The 20,540-nt window shown below is 42.7% G+C and overlaps 2 protein-coding genes across 4 annotated transcripts in view; both read right to left on the minus strand.

Moving 5' to 3' along the window:
• The window catches only part of slc6a5 (solute carrier family 6 member 5), a gene marked incomplete at its 5' end in the record, with an annotated part of 29,323 nt that extends 23,380 nt beyond the window's left edge, over positions 1–5,943 (minus strand). The window contains 8 exons of the mRNA XM_056279347.1: positions 215–349; positions 879–1,011; positions 1,282–1,432; positions 2,833–3,006; positions 3,118–3,249; positions 4,116–4,263; positions 5,389–5,541; positions 5,620–5,943. Of these exons, the coding sequence (XP_056135322.1) occupies positions 215–349; positions 879–1,011; positions 1,282–1,432; positions 2,833–3,006; positions 3,118–3,249; positions 4,116–4,263; positions 5,389–5,541; positions 5,620–5,943 (1,350 nt within the window). The remainder of the gene's footprint in view (positions 1–214; positions 350–878; positions 1,012–1,281; positions 1,433–2,832; positions 3,007–3,117; positions 3,250–4,115; positions 4,264–5,388; positions 5,542–5,619) is intronic.
• Positions 5,944–10,266: 4,323 nt separating this feature from the next.
• prmt3 (protein arginine methyltransferase 3) overlaps positions 10,267–20,540 on the minus strand; it is a 114,486-nt gene continuing 104,212 nt past the window's right edge. For all 3 annotated transcript variants that reach the window (XM_056278780.1, XM_056278781.1, XM_056278782.1), the window contains one exon: positions 10,267–10,682. In XM_056278780.1, the coding sequence (XP_056134755.1) occupies positions 10,573–10,682 (110 nt within the window). In that variant the 3' untranslated portion in view covers positions 10,267–10,572. The remainder of the gene's footprint in view (positions 10,683–20,540) is intronic.

A 20,540-nucleotide genomic window follows, 5' to 3' on the forward strand; every position in this document is an offset into this window, starting at 1 on the left:
CTCCTCTTTTGGTTAAATAACCAAGTATATTAAACTAAATTAAGCGCAAAGAGACGTTAACACTTCACCCACAAACCTTGACAGCTGGTAATTGGTGGGTGATGTCAGCAGTGTCACGTACATCACTCTTCGCCAGTGTTTGATGCAATTAACCAAAGTTTTTGCTTGGGATAAATATTTGATTAATATTTTCTGGATAGGAGGTGAAATGTACCTTAGCATCATTTAGCTTCTCCCACTTGGGTGTGATAAAGTAGAGGATGCCATCTCCAGCCCCGGGGAGGGTCACCCCTCTGACCAGCAGGATGACCAGGACCACGTAGGGAAACGTGGCAGTGAAATACACAACCTGAGCGAAGACACGACATGAAGTAAGGAAGGATGGGAGAGAGGATTACAGACAAGGAGACACAGGTAAAGGGTAGAAATGTGTCCAACGTAAGCAGCAGTTTTCTAATTCTTAACATTGAAGAGCTAATCTGTGGTTAACTACACTTGTGTTAAAGCACTGGAGCAAAACAACCCAATGTTACAAGCTTATGGTTTATTTATTCATTTAACCCAAACACTTAATTCAGACAGTCAAATACATGACAATTTACATTTTTAAACAGATTTTAACACACCTTCTTCCGTATAAAATGTATTATCCCTTCTGGGAGTGATTTGTGCAACTAAACTAAGCTTATTAATAGGCAAATAATGCCTGGGAAACCAGCCCTGATTTAATAGCAGAGCGCTGCGTGTAGTTCACGTAAGTATCCACAGGAGGGCAGTACTCCCCCCGGAAATTCATCTGCAAAAACAACTCTAGGCGCCCTCCGGCTGCACGAAGGAAATAACACGGGGGGGGGGGCTGACTTGTTTCGTTACTTTACCTTTCCTGATGATTTGATTCCTTTTGCCAAGGAGGCATAAACGATTACCCAGGCCAGGAAGAGACAGCCTGCTAACGGCCAACGAATATCTCCAGGGTACTCTATCCCTTTAGAGATGTGCAGCACATTGTATCTGAGGACAGAGACGGTACGCAACAGTCAACCCGGGATTTCATCTCCGAGAGCCGAGTTCCCAACTGTGCATACTGTTATGAACACTGATTAAATCGTGCACAAATAAATAACGCTACCCTGACATTACAAATGAGATCACAAAATCAATACGAGGACATATAAAGATTTCAAGGGGAGTCTTAAAATCCAAACATATACAGAAATAAACAGACAAATAAATCTATTCTACCAGTCAGAGAGCCCATTGTATCCACTGATTCTGACTTACTTGAAGTATTCCTCACTGGGACTGACGTACGTCTTGTTACCATCCACGGTCATATTTAGCAGCTTGGACAAGTTTCCAACGGCATTAGCGGACAGACAGAAGGTGGAGTTCTTGATGGAGGTGGTGTTTCTGTCTCGGAGGATACACGTGTCTGTTCCAATCAGAAACCAGCACATATCAACCAGGAGAGACTTCAACAAGAGTTGTAGCCCACTGTGGATAGACTCTTACAGTGCAAGGCTTGAGGTTTTGTTTAACGATAAAATCCCTTGAAAGAAAGAGATACCTCTGACTGTGACAGAGGTACAGGAGAGGCCTGCTGGTTTAACTACCTAAATCAGAACCGGATCTGACTCGACAACCAAGCCAAATGAAGAGCCAGTGGTCAGACATGATTAATTAACCTTCTGCATCTCTAATGAAACACTTACATCAACCAACTACAACACTTATTTTCTCAACACAGAAATTGTTGAAATCTGCTTTCATCATTAATTTATCCTTCAAATGAAATAAAACTAAACGGTTTTCGTTTTCGTCATCCTGCAGTTACCACCAGCAGTCTAATATGACTGAATTTTCAAACGGCTTTCGTAACCTCCCTTTTTTCACTATTCACTATTATCATTAATTGTACACGGCTTGGTTGATTTAGTTTTAAATGGACTCGTATTATTATTATTTGTTTGTTTTAAAAAAAATAGAGTCTATTATCGGACGTATTTCTCCATAGGACGTACCAAGACCAAGAGAGTGGTAGAACCAGGTTTTAGTGAGGGTGTAATGCGTAATGTCACCCGCAGAGGTCCGTCTCGGACACACTGCGGTACTGCATGAGCGTCATACAGTAAATTTGTCAAGCCGGCAGTTTTTGTGCTGAATTCACAGAAATGAAAATGGGGGGAGGGGAGGGGAGGGGGGGGGGTACATGATATGAACCGAATTTCAATATCTAATCGATGCTATTGCGTTTCAAACGTCCCTATTTTGCTCCGCTGATAGTTTGCCACGTTAAAACACGTATTTTTCGTCATTTTACACCATAATAACTGATAGGGACTGCCCTTAATTACACCAAAGGAGTCTGGGGGGGGGGGGTGAAAGTTTTGATATCGCGTTTGAACTGTTACAAAATGATGAAGAAATATGAATTAAAATCTTCCTACAAATACATAAAATGAAATAAAACATAAGAGGGCACACATATAGGTATCTTTTTAGCCATCGCCAAAAAAAAAAGAAAGAAACAAAAAGAAAAAATATACACACACAAAAAACGATTCCTTGATGGATACTGTACATCAGCAAACAGTGGAGAGTTGAATGTGAATATTTCGGGGTTTTTTTGTTTTGTTAGATTAACAGCACATCGAACACGAGCATACCACTGCATAGATCACAGGTCATTATTCATTTTACTGCAGGTTTGTAAGACACCTCAGCTGAGGGAGGCATGACGCATTGCGCATTGTGGAGAGGGTGCTTTTGGTGTGTTTGTGTGTGTGTGTGTGTGTGTGCGTGCGTGCGTGCGTGTGCGTGTGCGTGCCTTACCTAAGAGGAGCATGTCTTTGTCCTTACATTCCACCGTGTTCCACTCATTCCTACAGTTAGCCCATGGCAGTGAGCCCTTCAACGAAGCGAACAGGTAGTACAGTGTCCAGCACATTATAATATTATAGTATATGGCTATCAAGACAGATATTATCAACATGGCAATCCCGCAACCTAAAATAAATAAATGAGACGAAATAGATGAATTACTCTTAAGCAAGTGGAACAGCTTGGTGTCAACACATGAAAGGATTTGGGCGCCGGGCCGGACTTGTGGCAGTTTACCTTGCAGGGCCGGGATGGCTTTCCACACTGACACGGGGCCCTGGCTGGCAAACTGGCCGAGGGAAACCTCCATCAGGAAGATAGGGATGCCGGCAATGCCCAGCATTGTCAAGTAAGGGATCAAAAAAGCCCCTGCGAGGAAGAGAAAAATCACGCGAGTTTTCGCAATTCACGGACCTCTTAAAAAAAAAAACTCCCAAAGAAAGAAAAACGAATGATGACTGTGTCAAACGGGGAGTCTGCCCATATTTTTAGGCCTGTTCGATTAACTGCCAACTTATTTGTCATTTATAAAGAAAAAGGGATTCCACCAATGTACTGCAAATTAAGGTAAATATAAATAATTACAAGTCCATAGCAACAGAGCCTTTTATAATTAAATTATTAGGGAAAAATTCGAATTAAACTAATAATAATCTCTTTCATCGTGATTACCAATAATAATAATAATAATAACAATCATAATAAATAATCATAATAAAGTCATTTAATGTGATTAACAACAATAATGCCATAATCAATCAATTTATTCATATGGAATTAAATTAGACACTCTCTCTGCACGCTTGGGTAGAAACATTAACTCAATGTGTGTGTGGATACTATTTTATTATCTTTATAGGTACTTTCTTCTTTTCAACAATCAGCCCCCCTCACAAGCAAAAAAAAAGGAGGGGGGGACCGCTAATGCAGGCCTACATTTCACATCTGTAATGGCCAACGAGCCTAACCATAGATAGATAGACAGACTAGACAGACAGACAGACAGACAGACAGACAGACAGACAGAGATAGATAGATAGATAGATAGATAGATAGATAGATAGATAGATAGATAGATAGATAGATAGATAGATAGATAGATAGATAGATAGATAGATAGATAGATAGATAGATAGATAGATTTAAACTTTGTGTTGGACAGCAACAGAAGGGTTGTTTTGGTTGTTGCTAGGTTAGCTTAAGTGTGTGTCGGGTTAGCCCAGCCAAAACTTTACCTCCACCATTTTGAAAGGCAAGATAGGGGAACCTCCACACGTTCCCCAGTCCCACGGCGTACCCCACCATCGACAGAATAAAATCCAGTTTATTTGACCAGTTTCCTCTGGCTTTATTCTCATCTCCCCCCTCGTCATCATCGTCTGCCTGAGAACACACAGCGTCCATGGTCACTTTTAACCTCTTGTTAAGTACCACGTCACGCACCAGACCTGAAATATGAGGCGGCCATTTTTTTAATTCGTTTTCAAACATGGAACATAAAGCGGCTGGGGGACACCGGGTGGAAGGTGAGCCTCGGTTCCAACGAACTTGAACCGAGAGGCAGATGGAGCGAGAATCAAATCACTGCAAATCACCTCGGGCTCGGAAGTTCTCACTTAAAGCCTCATCGAGCAAATTTGAAACATGACCGGGTAAAAAAACGTTTCTATTACTGTTATTACGGTGTTATTCCAATTTCCTCACAAGTGCGTGCACGCAAACGTGTGCGTGTGTGCGCGTGTGCGTGTGTGTGTGAGGGGGGATTCACGCTTATCAATGGACGGGAGAGGAATACCCTCGCGGGAATTGGAACAACGGATAGAATCCGCAACCTTATGTAAGCCATCAGCAGCAGCCCCTGGAGAGCCGGAGCCGAGCCTAGAACAGAGCAAGGCGCAGTGCGGGGACGCTGCATGTCCCTAACACCCACCGAGCTACAGTAGCACACACACACACACACACACACACACACACACACACACACACACACACACACACATATAAACACGTTGCATGCAACAATTGTTAATTCAGCACTCACCACTGTTGGTAAGATACCACTCATATACAACTGCCTTTTTAAACAGAGTTAATTGTGGATTTACCAGACAATTATACGCTCACCACCCTACTGTAGTCTAGATCCAGCGTATTTTTTAAATCGACTATTTTTTTTTATTATTATTATTTTTAAAATTAGCTGATCAGACATGGTAGTAAGCTCTAGGATATTCTCATATCTGTGATTCATTTCACACACCAGGAAACACCGATCTACCGGAGCTCTAAACTCTCGGGTGGTGGTGGGGGTGGGGGGTCACCTCCACATGCAGGCGGCCAGTTCAAGTCAGCTCTCTTATCGAGGGGGACACGAAAACACCCAAATCTCGCTCAAATTTTTCAGTAAAAGACACGCAGAACCCAGTGGATGTCATGCACGCGGAATCCCATTTCGGCAGGCTGAGCCCGCTCTCGTGCGGCTGAAACAGCTGGTTTGAGCTTACTTACCCCCGCCACGGCGCTGGACTGAACAGACGTGTTGCCATCTGTGCCCAGTACGATGGTGGTTTGGCTCATGGCCGTCCAGTTGCCAGAAGCATTGTTTTGCTCCGCGTTAGCCCTTAGCGGGTCTCCATACTGAGCAGACATCCCTCCTCGGCCCTGGGCGGCAACTGAACCACCACCACCACCACCAGCACCACCAGCAGCAGCACCGACACCGCCCAGCCGAGCTGCTGCCGAACCGGCGGAATCCTTTCGGAAGGTCGAGTTTGCGGCTACGGATCCAGGCACCGCCGGTGCGGCGCTTTTAAACGTCCCATAGACTTTATTAGTCTCCGGGTCTCCCGGTTTATTTTCCGCGGGACAAAAAGTTTTGCTCTCGTGACAAGGGGCCGGTTGGCGGGAGACGTTCTCCGGGTCGTGCGCCGTCGGAAGCCCCCCAGCTCCGTCGGGCTGCTGTGACGGGTTGTATCCGGCGGAAGCGTTGTTGGCCGGCTGTTTGGGCATCTCTCTCTGGTCAGAGAAATCCTGCAAGATGTTGGGATTAGAGAGGTTAGCCAAGCAAATGCAGCATTAACCACAACAAAAACAATACATAAAAGCAGCTTTTTACTAAAGAGGACTCGCTTTCCAACGGTTATGGTCTGTGAAAAGTGATGTTATCTTTTTGTTTTGTTTTTGTTTGTTTTTGTTTTTTTTACTATTACCAAAAATGCTGAATTCTTTTCTGTGTTTCCTTTTTTTTCCATCTTTACAACGAATAGAGCCGCATTAGGTGTCCCCGCAGTTTCTGCGCCTCATGTTTTCGCTCCGCTGTTCTTAGTTTCAGCTGGTCTCTGCTTCTCCCCTTCGTTTCTGCAAGATTCTTTAATTTTACGGCCCATTTCCCCCGTGTCATTCAGCCCCACACATCGACTGATTTTATGGGCAATAGACAAGCTGCCGGTCTTCTCAGCAGCTCCCCTCTCCCCGGTAGGCATGCATGATCACCGGCATTTCGGCACCGACAGGACCGGGCTGGAATTATACATTACACATTATACTTCCACTGAGTTTAGCTTCGAGGAAGAAGAAAGCGACCAACGTGCAGGAGATGCATGAAAAAAGGGTGCAAAAGCAGAATCTGCTAATTGATTTGTAGCAATTGTCGAACACATTCTTGCGCTTTTAATTAATGGGGAGGGGGGGGGGACGAAGCTTGACGAAAATCCTTTCTTTCTTTGCAGGAAAATGAACATAATCACATTACATATCAACAAAGAATACTCCCCCAACCGTTTGAATTTCAGATTCAGCGACACCGCATAATGAGAACGGGTTAAAGTGAACGGTGCATGCGGGGAGTAAAGTTTTCCTGTGTAACTTTAGTTACACTTGGCCATCCCGATTCAGCACCACAGACAGCGCATGCACACATACAGTAGCCACGCCAAAATGCACGAAAAACGGGTTACACAGCAAGTTACCTACCAAGCAGGACACTTCCAGTAGTTAAAAGCGGCTGGGGAATATCATCGAAAGCGTGTTTATAGGTACTCACCATTTGGGCAGATGAGTGGCGAGAGGCTGGAAACAGCTGGAAAGAAGAGAGGACGGGAAGTGGAGTGGATTTCGCTGTGCCAAGTGCAAAGCTTTCTATACCTCCGTGGGAAAGGTTGGGTTTGCGTCAGTGCAGAGCAAGGTGCCCTTCGCTTGACATTTTCTTGATAATAGGAGTTTGATAAATCATTGGCCTTGGATTCTGATTTTTAAAGGGACATCGGGCGGAGACGGAGGCGCGTGCGTTGCTGTCACGCAAAAGCCCGTGCGCGCGCGCGTGTAGGCGTGCAGGGCTGACTCTTTCACAGCTGATTAATACACTTGTCTCCAGGGATATATGCAAGCCATATGAGCACACACCTCGTTTGTGTGTGTGTGTGTGTGTGTGTGTGTGTGTGTGTGTGTGTGTGTGTGTGTGTGTGTATGTTTGTGTGTGTGTACAGCGCATACGATGTATATATGGTTCATGGAAAAGCTGGTATTGTATGTAAGACTGGCAATCCCGTGTCTCGACAGTATCTTTAAACTGCACTTTAAATTCCAGTTTGAGTGGAGTTTCCTTACGGTTGGACACGGTGGCTGTCCTATACACCCATACAGTCACTTCTTAAGAGTAGATTAGTCCAGATGAGGCTCGATTTCCTCTTTGCATTTAGTTATTTATAGGTCGGGGTATATAGTTTACAGGTTTATGAGTGTTATAGGTTAAAATAATCATAAAAACAACAATAATAACAACAACAGTAATTAATAAGTAGAAACACTCCTTTGAGAAGTGATTAAAATGGCTTCATACTGTGAACTCCGAGTGGGATATGACATCCACTCCTAACCCATTTATAAACGTTTCATATCATCATATTATAGTGCCAAACTGCAGAGTTAAAATTATCTGACTAAAATAGCCTAAGCTATATATAGCTTTCACACTTGAAGCGGTTTACGCACACAAGCTGCAGGCTCTTTACGTTGGCTCCTGCGTCACAGATAAGAGCATTGATCAAGTTCAGCAAAGTGGGCGAGGTCTTCACGAAGTTACTCATTTGTTAACATCTTAGGCGGGGAGGCTTTTTTTTTTTTTTAAATTTTGAGATCACATGGTTTCCCAACTTATACTGAAAGCGCTATAACAAAAAAAACGTGTCATGGATGCTCTGTTCTAAAATACTGCATTGCGCACATTACTGTTCACATTCCTTAATAACGGACATCGAAAGCGTAACATTTCTACCGGCAGGCAGATAAACAGCATGCGCATCTTCTCGTGCCTATTGTCAAGCGGTAATGTTGAATAATTCCTCAAGCGGTGCCATCGCGCGGGAACTCGAGTGAGCTTCGCGCGCCACTTCAGGGCCGTATCTGTTTGCGCGCGCTCACGCGGCTTGTAAATCTATGTGTGCTCCAGATAAAAGGGCTGATGCCTTTGTATTAGCCGGCCGCTTTCAGGTTTAATTACAGTGTCAACAGAGAATAATTGTAATTGATTTCTGCGCCCCTTTCCTTGTCCAGTGGAACACACTCCCCCACGCACGGGTGGGAACAAGAGGCAATGACAGGCGGCCTTTCTCAGAACAGGGACGCCGACAACACATTTTGATTTTCATAAACGTGAGAATTACCCACGGCAGTCTACAGGGGGGTTCAAATTGGCCAACCCCAATTCAGTTCGCACGAAACGCAGACAAATAACGCCTTTGTTTATCAAAGGTTATTTTGGGCTGCAAAAGCTTAAAACATTGTAGACGGATTTGCAATCGGCCAGCAGAGCGAAGGGGGGGGGGGCGGAACAGGATTTGACCGAGCTGTGGAGGACTCCTGAGTTTTATCTGGCAAACCCCCTTGACCCAAGATAGCATGGGTCACGTGACGATCGCTCCCGCGCTAGCTAATTACAAGAGCCTGTATAATTAACTGATCACACCAAGTGACGGGAGGCCATGATAAGGTCCCCGCATCCTGAGAAGGCAGCGGCGGTGTTCACATCATACCCATCCTCTACTGACGGGCCTGCCCTGGTTATTATTATTATAAAACTGCTTGTTCCTGCTCATGGCTGTTGCATGTATTAACATTTTACGCCTGACAAAATCCATGTATGCAAGGTTATCAATTAAATTTTATATCAGGTAGCCTCCTTTTTCAACTTTGTTTCAGTGTTTATTTGTTGTTCTTAATAAGAATTTGGGAAAATTCTATGGGCTCTCCCATACACTATGAATAAAATAAGAAGGCACATGAAACAGTGAAACCAATAAGTGCTGACTCTTTGTAACTCCATGTTTTAAACTATTCCCAACCTGTCTCAACTCGTTTGTCGGGTCATTTTGAAAATGATTATTCACAATGCTCATACTCTGATCCGACACACCGGTTTATATGAGGGTTATTTAGCCCATTAACTTGTATTATTCTCGTAACTCACTGGATTTTTACAACCTCGTGGCTGCTGCCAAAATGCAAAACCAAATTCAGATGGACATGCGTTTCAGGTTTAACAAAGCTCAGCTGGTACTGAGTTTTATTCTGCCAAGTAACATCAGCGGCAACATATCCTCATATGAGTGATAGGACATAACAAATGACAGCCATAAAGAGCAAATGGACACATAGCAGTGATTTCATTAAGAAACACCGACTGTTTGATGAGAAGCAAGTTTTCTCTGCAGAGAAGGTGGTGCTTTCTTGCTAAGCTAAACATCGCTGTACATACTTGATCACAACAGAAAGTAGCAGCAGGTCAGGAGAAAGACTGTCAAAGTACCAACAAGACAGTCAGACAACCCAAAAGTCTGTACCATCAAGTTTGGGATTCATCACCTCAGGAATGGAAAGAAAAGCCTTAAATTATACGGCAGGGCTGCTCAATGGAGTGTGCAGAGTCTTTATTCGGCCTTTTTAAGGCTAAAATTCGTTTTGCATTGTCCCAATAAATTCCTGGAAGATGGATGATGACACCCACTGAGGTTTTTCAGAGCTAAAATTAGTGGTAGTAAAGGGGGGAAAAAACCCTTTGCAGAAACGTTTCTTAAAAGGAGAGTGGCTAGGACTGTTTTTCTTTGGATACAGATAGTGGAGCTATCAGCATGAAGTGGACAGATAGTGGAGGAAACCGAAAAAGCAGACAGAATAGGGAAGACACAAAAGGAAAATTCCCCTTTCATAACCCAACCTGAAGCCAGCAGGGATACATGTTGGTTCTATGACAAGGTTTTTTTTAACCAGTGCAAAATACCCCAAACACAGCAATTACTGTGCACAGTACACATATTGAGTACATGAGTTTACATACTAATTATACACACTCAAACAAAAATACAACGAGCAAACTCATTCACCATGGTTGAGGCTTTATTACAAGGCAGCGAAATCATCACGTTTGAAACAACGTTGTCCACTAACACAACTACAGGTTGTGTGAGTCGTCAACATCAAGTATGAGTTTGAACTGCTCCTACACATAGTCACTATGAAAAACACTTTTGATATGAGTGGTATATCTTTGTCACATGTTATAATGATGGTTTAGAAGTCCTCTTATGGGACAATACCAGGCGGATGTTTATGCCAACAAGAGACACGGAGAGTATTTTCCAAGTCTGGGTGACCACTGTAAAGCCTGAGCCCTGATCAGCAGTCATGTGACTGCTGACATCACTGCACGCTGTATGTCTGCCTCCAGTCTGGGAGGTCAAACGTGACCAGTAGGGAGCGAGGGTCCTTCCTGTTTTTACGCACTGTGATCCTCCCCTTGAGCTCCTCCCCTGAAAAGAGATGAGAGAGAAATAACGACATCATTAGCGTGCTAGCTGAAAGCAGCACAGTATTGTTATCCCGTACAAAATATTTTATATATCCTTTCTTTGGTTACTTACAAGCACAACTCCTCTAGCTTTACAGCTATAGACCCAGTAAATGTACCCAACTCCATCTCTCTTTCTCATTCTTTTTTCCCCCCACTCCATTTTTCCCATTGGACCAACTTTCAGACTGTCCCCCTCATCACAACTTTCAAGATAGAGGAACCAAACTTGGGGGACACTTTAAGCCCAGGCCTTATTTTCATCACCATAACCCACCTCTGATCCTTTTTTATCCTTTCTTTTTAACCTAATTCACTTCTATTCCCTCTTTCTCCTACACTTTTCAAAACTAGTCACCCAACTTTACAAAGCTGTGCATGCTTATACAGTCATGTACTCATTTCATGCCCTTACTCCTTTCTTTCCCTCCCCCTCAATCCCTTATTGACTTCCATTCATTTTGTTATTGTAATGGTTTTAAAGTTAGGCATGAAGTTAGTCCTAGCTTTCTTTAGAGATACCCCATTTCTATCTTCCTTTTTCATTTCGTTCTTGCAGCACTTTCAGCTGGGCCTAACATTTTCTCCAAGAAATTTACTTTCTAGTCGCACATATAGGCTTAACGTTTCAAGAAGCAAAGGAATTTCAGCTATAGACAGGATTTCAGCAGCAACTAAAGTCAATTGCAATTTTCAGTTGTCAATTGGACTTGCAGCTTTAATTGGAAACACATAAATCATGTAATACTAAATGTCAATTTTCTTCCTTTGTCTAGATCACAAACTTCCTCTCTGCGCTAAGTGAGGAAACAAAAACGTGACCTGCAAGCACAACACACATTTTGCTAATCATAGCTTGACACTGCTTTACTACAAAGGGTGTACATTTTTGAACTTGATTTACTCTACTCCCCACTGGTGATTGCTATCAGCGTAATCAGTGCTCAACTTCCTTCCCCCAAAAATTATAATTTCTTATTAATTCAATACAGTTCTGCTGTGACCATGCCTCTGCACTGGTGCACAGCATACAGCAGCGTGAGCAGAGATGCTCTGACATATGCAAGGAAAAGATGATGACAAGGAGAGAGGGCAATGCGTTTTAATGTATGTTAATAAGCGGGGGGGGGCACTAAAGAATCCTGATGGCAGGGAGAATCAAGAGCCTTTACAGTATGACACACAGCACACTAGCAAACGTGAGGCTGGGTAGAGATGACGATGATTACGACGCCTAATCACTTTGATTAACTTCATGTTTGACTGCTGGGGGTAAATGAATGTTTACCCAATTGGCAAACAAGCATCCTCTAACACATACACCACCACTTCCTCAGCCAAGCATTCCTCATCGCTGGAGGGTGGGGGGTGAGGGGCTGGCGGAGAATGCTGACTGTGGCGCTTTCTCCGGCAAGGCACATCCGCCATCACTGCTGTCACATCTGAGCTGTTACCATGCCAACACCGCCATGGACACTATGCTGCTGCTCTCTGGGTCTGTCACAAACAAACGCCTGTGAGTCTAGACTCCTGAGTGTAGGAGTATAGGATGTTTCCATGAAGCAATTTCCAAGTTAACTGAATAACCAGACGTCAGATTGGCATGCTTGAATGCTGCATAATGCCAGTGGACTTCCAAAAAATCTCAAGCAGAATATGAAATAAACCCACAGAACCTCAGTCAAACAGCAATACTGATAATAGGTTAAAAAAATGTAGGAAGAATAAAAAGACTGGAGGTTTTCATGATGAGAGTCTACAACAGATGCTGTAGTCCTCCACTGTAGGCATAAAAGGAATCAACTGGGCAAGAGGCAGGCAACATGAAAGCCTGTCCAACTGTTACAAAATGAAGGCACAGCTGCCTTGATGTCAACTTCCTGGGTGGTTCACTGGAGCCTGGCACTCCATGAAGTCCCTCACACTCAACTTTGGCAAATATCTTGGAAAAGGTCAAAGGTATAATTGTTTGACCTTTGGTAGCTCTCTGATGAAACGCAACTAGAAAAATTTTTTTTAAAAAAAGGTTTGGGTTCAAATAATTTCACCTTCCCAGAGCAAACTTCACAGTGAATTGTGTGGCATATCACTTAACATTTCACAGGAGAGAAGAGAAATACACAAATGCACGAGCCACCAAAGACATATGCGTTTTGACACGCTTCAGCCACACCCAACTGCCTTTAGTCAGTGTGCTCTCCCCATGGATGATGGTCATGGTAACTTCACTTAGCTGGCCAATCCATTTCTTACGTAAACTAGCCAATCAGGAGCCACGAGAAGGAGTTGACCATGTGTGGAAATGAGTAGAGGGAATGGAGCTGGTCTTTCACAGGGATGTCGTTCATCAACATGCCAGTATCATTAACCACACACAGCCCCACGGACACAGCCCATCTCAGCCCACTGCAGCCACTCTACCCTTCCCTCTGACAAATTACACTGGCAATTCATAGCCCCTGTTTCCTAGTAATTGAATCTGTCGTTGATTACATTTTTACATTTTAAGCTTTTAGCTGATAGTTCCATATGGGTAAAACAGTGGAATCCATTTTAGATTTCTGAATCTTACAACTAAACCATTTGATCCACAGTGCCTGTATTTGGATAAAGCAAAACGATTCTAGTGTGCCCAGAATAATTATTCATGATAGAGAAGTGCTGGGTAAATCAATAAAAGCTAAGCACAGAGGTAAAAAACAAAAGTTTTAACAATCAATAATGCTGTGGATCCAACCACAGACACCTGATCTTGGGCCCAAGGTCATTAAAGGTATCTTTCTGTCCTTATTACATGCGGAGTTCCTCAAGGTCTACTTTTAGGCACAATCCTGTTTCCTATTTACATAATCCCACTTCGCAAGGTCATTACTAAACACAATATTTGTCCATTGTTACACTGACTTTTAGATACATAATTTATCTTTAAAACTCAGTAAGCCACCCCTAAGGAAATACCTCAGTGATGGTATAACAATTTTTGGTGTTGTAAAAAATCAACTAATTCAGACATCATCTCCAATTTCTGATTTATAAACAAGATATGAGCCCATGCCTATTTCTCAGAATCTCAGACAGGGTTAAGGGTTAAGGTGAGTCTACTGGCCCTGCAGGATCTGTTATGACCTTCCTGAAGCGCTTTGACAAGCAGAATCAGTACCAATGTTTCAATCCCTTCTTTAAACTTATATTTAGACTTAATTTCATGCAAAGTCTTTAATCATTTCATTTACACTTTGATTGTATGCACCATCCATTTTCTCTTATTTTGTGCTGCCTTCTTGTTTTGTTTGATGGTTTACTACCTTTGCTTGCATTCAGTCACAAATCACTTCACAAATGTTTCTAAAAAAAAATCATAAATTTATAATTTTTGCTGATTTCATCATAAATGATGTGCTACTTATGTAGATTTATAATTAGGAAAATGAGCTTCTGATTTCAACCACCTCCCTAGCACTGGAATGAAGTTCATGGCAGACTTTCAATTTTGTTTTTTTCTCATCTTCCTTTTTTCAATTTACCTCTCAAATTCTCTGTCCCCTCTTCTGTACTTTTCGACTTGTAAGCCCTCTCCCTCTCTGCGAGGGGGTGGGGGTGAAAGGAAATGTGGATGGGCTGTATATCCTAAGCACCTGTCTACAGATACATAGTGAGCCCGTGCGTTGTATTACAGCCTAATGCAGTGAGCATCAGTTGGGTTTCAGCACGACCATCATTCTGGACACCTAAAACACCTTCAGAGTTCAATGGAGAGGGGTTAAGAGAGGGTTGAGTCAGAGAAGGGAGGGAGGGAGAACGAGGAACCGGGCTGACGAGGAACAGTGAGCTGGCGAGGGAACTGGACGGAAGAGGGAGAGTTATGGTGGGATTTGGGACAGAGGAAGAGAGCCTCAAAAAGAGGAGGGAAAAAAAGACTGACCAAAAACATCTTTGACAAACTTGGAAGCACGCATTTCAGTGCTTCTCAACAGTGTCTAGTATAGATAACCAGGTCACAGTCCCACATAGATGACCATGGGACTTCAGTGCACAAACTGTGACATCCTTTTTTAAATAAACACAAAGTATCTGTTAAGAACATCCTATGAAGGGCCCTCCTCTTCCATATAGGAGCTACACAAACACAGCTGAGCATGACAAACGATGTGGTGTTTAATTCATTAAGCTGCCACTGAGGAGTATTTGCATAAATGTGTTGTTCCAACCCATTGCATGCCTTTTCTTTTCCACCAGACCCTCCCATAGAATCTCAGCCACATATTTAATTACTGCACTCATACAAGCGCATCAAAGAGGTTTCCTTCTCTGCCACAATAAATCACTGCAGACAGAGCTTGTATTGAAAATAACATTTGGATGGGTTATGCCCTTTCCTCACGACAGTGAATTGGGCTGAAGGTGTCTCTAAGTCATGATGATGTACAAAGGGAGGTGAGATCAATGTGTGCGTGTGTGTACCTGACAGTTTTGTCATCTTTAAGGTGACTTTGGGACGGTCTTCTTTCATTGCAGAACAGAGAGAGAGTAAGTTTTACGTGGGAGAAGGGAAGTGTGTGCGAGTGTGTTTGAGTGGGAAAACAAGGAGCGTGTGTGTGTGTGTGTGTGCGGACTTTTGCTATATAAAGGGTTTTGTGTCAGTCTAGAATTGTATGCGAGTAGGTTTAAGTTGGTAATTGAGCAGTCGGTGTGATTTCGTGTGTGTGTGTGTGTGTGTGTGTGTGTGTGTGTGTGTGTGTGTGTGTGTGTGTGTGTGTGTGTGTGTGTGTGTGGGTGCACATGCGTGTGCACATGCGTGTGTGCAGATGTTATATAACACACTATAGGAGGGAGGGAGGCAGACAGTGAATGCTGTTAAAAACTCCATTTCTGGTTTAATGCCTCACGAGGAAGTTTGGGACTGTTGGGGCACTGAGGTGAAGTGAGTACATCTCCTTCCCTCTCTCTCTAACTCCATCTTTTTCTTCCTCCAAACTTTCTAATACTGGACTTGTTTTGTAGTTCCAGGACCTACCCGTTTACATTGCCTTTAATGGACTCAAACTGAGCTGGCTCAACTTAATACAGGAAAGACTGATTCTGAATACAGGAAGATGTTTTTTTTTTTTACTTTATTTTCCAATTTTCACATTTTTTGGAACAGGTATACAAGACACATGAACAACAACAACAACAAAGAAACATGTAGGAATCCCCCCTCCCCGCAAGGCTCAAAGAAAGGGGGGAAAAAGGACTATGCAGGAATTTCTTATTCCAATTCCACATAATAACCATGTTTTTGAAGACAATATAAAGTTGTACACATATACACTACCGTTCAAAAGTTTGGGATCACATTGAAATGTCCATATTTTTGAAGGAAAAGCACTGTACTGTTCAATGAAGATAACTTTAAACTAGTCTTAACTTTAAAGAAATACACTCTATACATTGCTAATGTGGTAAATGACTATTCTAGCTGCAAATGTCTGGTTTTTGGTGCAATATCTACATAGGTGTATAGAGGCCCATTTCAAGCAACTATCACTCCAGTGTTCTAATGGTACAATGTGTTTGCTCATTGGCTCAGAAGGCTAATTGATGATTAGAAAACCCTTGTGCAATCATGTTCACACATCTGAAAACAGTTTAGCTCGTTACAGAAGCTACAAAACTGACCTTCCTTTGAGCAGATTGAGTTTCTGGAGCATCACATTTGTGGGGTCAATTAAACGCTCAAAATGGCCAGAAAAAGAGAACTTTCATCTGAAACTCGACAGTCTATTCTTGTTCTTAGAAATGAAGGCTATTCCATGCGAGAAATTGCTAAGAAATTGAAGATTTCCTACACCGGTGTGTACTACTCCCTTCAGAGGACAGCACAAACAGGCTCTAACCAGAGTAGAAAAAGAAGTGGGAGGCCGTGTTGCACAACTGAGCAAGAAGATAAGTACATTAGAGTCTCTAGTTTGAGAAACAGACGCCTCACAGGTCCCCAACTGGCATCTTCATTAAATAGTACCCGCAAAACACCAGTGTCAACATCTACAGTGAAGAGGCGGCTGCGGGATTCTGGGCTTCAGGGCAGAGTGGCAAAGAAAAAGCCATATCTGAGACTGACCAATAAAAGAAAAAGATTAAGATGGGCAAAAGAACACAGACATTGGACAGAGGAAGACTGGAAAAAAGTGTTGTGGACGGATGAATCCAAGTTTGAGGTGTTTGGATCACAAAGAAGAACGTTTGTGAGACGCAGAACAAATGAAAAGATGCTGGAAGAATGCCTGACGCCATCTGTTAAGCATGGTGGAGGTAATGTGATGGTCTGGGGTTGCTTTGGTGCTGGTAAGGTGGGAGATTTGTACAGGGTAAAAGGGATTCTGAATAAGGAAGGCTATCACTCCATTTTGCAACGCCATGCCATACCCAGTGGACAGCGCTTGATTGGAGCCAATTTCATCCTACAACAGGACAATGACCCTAAACACACCTCCAAATTGTGCAAGAACTATTTAGAGCAGAAGCAGGCAGCTGGTATTCTATCGGTAATGGAGTGGCCAGCGCAGTCACCAGATCTGAACCCCATTGAGCTGTTGTGGGAGCAGCTTGACCGTATGGTACGCAAGAAGTGCCCATCCAACCAATCCAACTTGTGGGAGCTGCTTCTGGAAGCGTGGGGTGCAATTTCTCCAGATTACCTCAACAAATTAACAGCTAGAATGCCAAAGGTCTGCAATGCTGTAATTGCTGCAAATGGAGGATTCTTTGACGAAAGCAAAGTTTGATGTAAAAAAATCTTATTTCAAATACAAATCATTATTTCTAACCTTGTCAATGTCTTGACTCTATTTTCTATTCATTTCACAACATATGGTGGTGAATAAGTGTGACTTTTCATGGAAAACACAAAATTGTTTGGGTGATCCCAAACTTTTGAACGGTAGTGTATCTATAAGTATTTTCGTTACAACCGGGTAAATAAAAAGTACATTCAATAAAAGGGAAAACCGTCAATAAAGTCTATGAAAGGACTCCAGGTCAAAGTAAAGTTTTTGCGGGTTTTACATATTTTATATCGGAGCTTTTCTAAGGGTAGAAAGGACAGCACCTCCCTTAACCACTGCAAAAATGATGGAGCTTTATTCGACTTCCAGTTAAATAGGATAAGTCTGCGTACTAGTAATGAGGCAAATGCTCTACATTTGCCTGCAAAGTTGTGACCTTACAGTTAGGGGGTGGTATGCTAAAGATGGCTGTGTGAAAATCAGTGGTTATGGTCTGTTTACAGATATGTGAGAATACATTAAATATCTGTCCCCAATAACTGTTGAAAGAGGGGCATGCCCAGAACATGTGTCCCCCCGAGGCTGGACTATGGCTGCACCTCAGACACCCAGGGTCTGTGGTCGGAAAGATTCTGGCAAGCTTGTCCCCCGAGTAGTGAAGACGGTGAAGCACCTTAAATTGAATTAAACCATGTCGTATACACAATGAGGACATATGTATACGAGTTAAGCTGTCCCGCCATGCCTCTTCAGAGAGCTCTACACCTAAATCTCTCTCCCATGCAGTTTTTGTTTTGTCCCAGGATATCTGTTTCAATCCCTGTATCAGTGTGTAAATTATAGAGACCTGTTTTTTTCCCAAAGGCATCCATCTCTAGAATAACATCTAATTGGCTCCTGGGTGGCAGATACGGAAATGAGGGAAACACTTTCTTGGCAAAACTGTGGATTTGAAGGTATCTAAAAAAATGGGATCTGGGTATGTTATGGTCTTTGGTAAGTGTTTCAAATGAGGTGAATGTTCCGTCTTTAAATAGATCACAGAAAAACACCAATCCATTTCTATGCCAATGTTGAAATGCGTTATCTAACACAGATGACGAGAAGAATTATTTGCTACTGGAAAAAGACCGCTAGCATGCTTTAATCCAAAATGCCTCCTAAACTGTAGCCATATCCTAAATGAAGCTTTAATCACTGGGTTTGTTATTTGTATGTCACGATTATGTGGTAGTGGAGAGGTGAATATCGGTAAAGGATTGGATAAGAGTTCCATGTGAACCCAATCTGTACCCTGTTGATTCTTATATGTAAATGCCCAATGTAAAAGTTTTACAATGTTCGCAGCCCAGTAGTAACAAATAAAGTTAGGCAAGCCTAATCCCCCTGTTTCCTTTGGGACCTCCAAGTATATTTTCTTCATCCTGGGGTTTGAATTGTTCCAGATGAATGATGAACATTAATCTATCTAATTGTTGAAAAGTTGTCTTAGGTATGAATATGGGAATCATTTGAAAAAGTCACTTTAACTAATCTACTACTACTACTACTTTTGGCTGCTCCCGTTAGGGGTCGGTCGCCACAGTGGATCATCCGTTTCCATTTCTTCCATTTTAACTATATTAATGCAGCCGCCTAATGAAATTGGTAGCGTTGACCAATTTTTAAAATCTTGTTTTGTTCGTTCTATTAGTGTTTTAATGTTATGGTTATATAACCTCCCCATTGTATGGGTGACTTTGATTCCTAAATATGTAAATACATTATGTTCAAGTTTAAATGGAAAGCTAGAGCAGTGTCCATCGGTGTGGTTAATCGGAAAAAGCACGCTCTTTGAATAGCTTATCTTATAACCTGATAGGCGACCAAAGTTATCCAGGGTAAGTAATACTCTTGGTATGGATTCTATTGGGTTGGATATATATAACAACAGGTCATCTGCATAAAGTGATACCTTATGCAATTTACCGCCTCGTGAGATACCTTTAATGCCATCCTCTGCCCTAAGAGCTATAGCGAGTGACTCAATTGCCAAATTGAAAAGGGAAGGAGAGAGGCTGCAGCCCTGTCTGCAGCCCCTATGGAGCGAAAAATAATCAGACATAATATTATTCATTCGCACTGTGGCTGTCGGTGAGCAATATAATATTTTAACCCATGCTAGGAATGATGAACCAAAGCCCAACCTTTCTAGAACAGCAAATAGATATTGCCATTCGATGCGGTCAAATGCCTTCTCAGCATCTAAAGAAATCACTACTTCTGTCTGTTCTACGGAATGTGGTGTGTACAGTACATTAAATAGGCGGTGCATGTTATAGAATGACTGCCTGCCTGGTATAAAATCGGTTTGATCAGGGTTAACAACCGTTGGGACTACAGTTTCAATACGGGTGGCCAAGATTTTTGTAAGGATTTTGTAGTCTCAATTCAACAAGCTTACATCCCTCTTTTATCCTGACAATGCGTGCATTACACCGGCGTTGTTGTCCCTCCAGATCACCTACCTCCTGGCGTAGCATAGCGACTTCAGATTTTAGCTGGCTGATGTCCTCCTCCATTTTCATCGTCTTGTCTGAGTATGTGTTCGGGCCGTCCTCCACATCTTTCAGACGGGTTTTTTGTTTCGCCATGCCGTCCTTTATAGTCTATTTTTGCATTTAGATCCTCTGTGAATGAATCTATCCGTGCCAAGATCTTGCTCTCACTGCTCGCAATGGCAGCCATCACCCCAGATAGATCTGTAGACTCCTCGTCCGGGGCCCTCACAGAGCCTGAGGCTTTAGCGGCCTGGTCACTGCTGGATTTACAAGAAGATGTTTTGTGTGGTTTTGTATATGTGCTTGTGTGTTTATTGTAATTGGGTTAGTCACTAGGGCTGTCATGATCATGAAATTTTAGTTGATGATTGTCATACAAATAATCACGATTGATTTGTCTTTTTTTTTTTTTTGGCTTTCCCCCCCCTTTTTTTCTCCCCAATAGTACTTGGCAAATTACCCTATTTCCTCAGCCGTCCCGGTCGCTGCTCCACTCCCTCTGCCAATCCAGGGAGG

This window comes from Lampris incognitus, chromosome 4 (genome assembly GCF_029633865.1).
Source record: "Lampris incognitus isolate fLamInc1 chromosome 4, fLamInc1.hap2, whole genome shotgun sequence".
Classification (NCBI taxonomy): domain Eukaryota; kingdom Metazoa; phylum Chordata; class Actinopteri; order Lampriformes; family Lampridae; genus Lampris; species Lampris incognitus.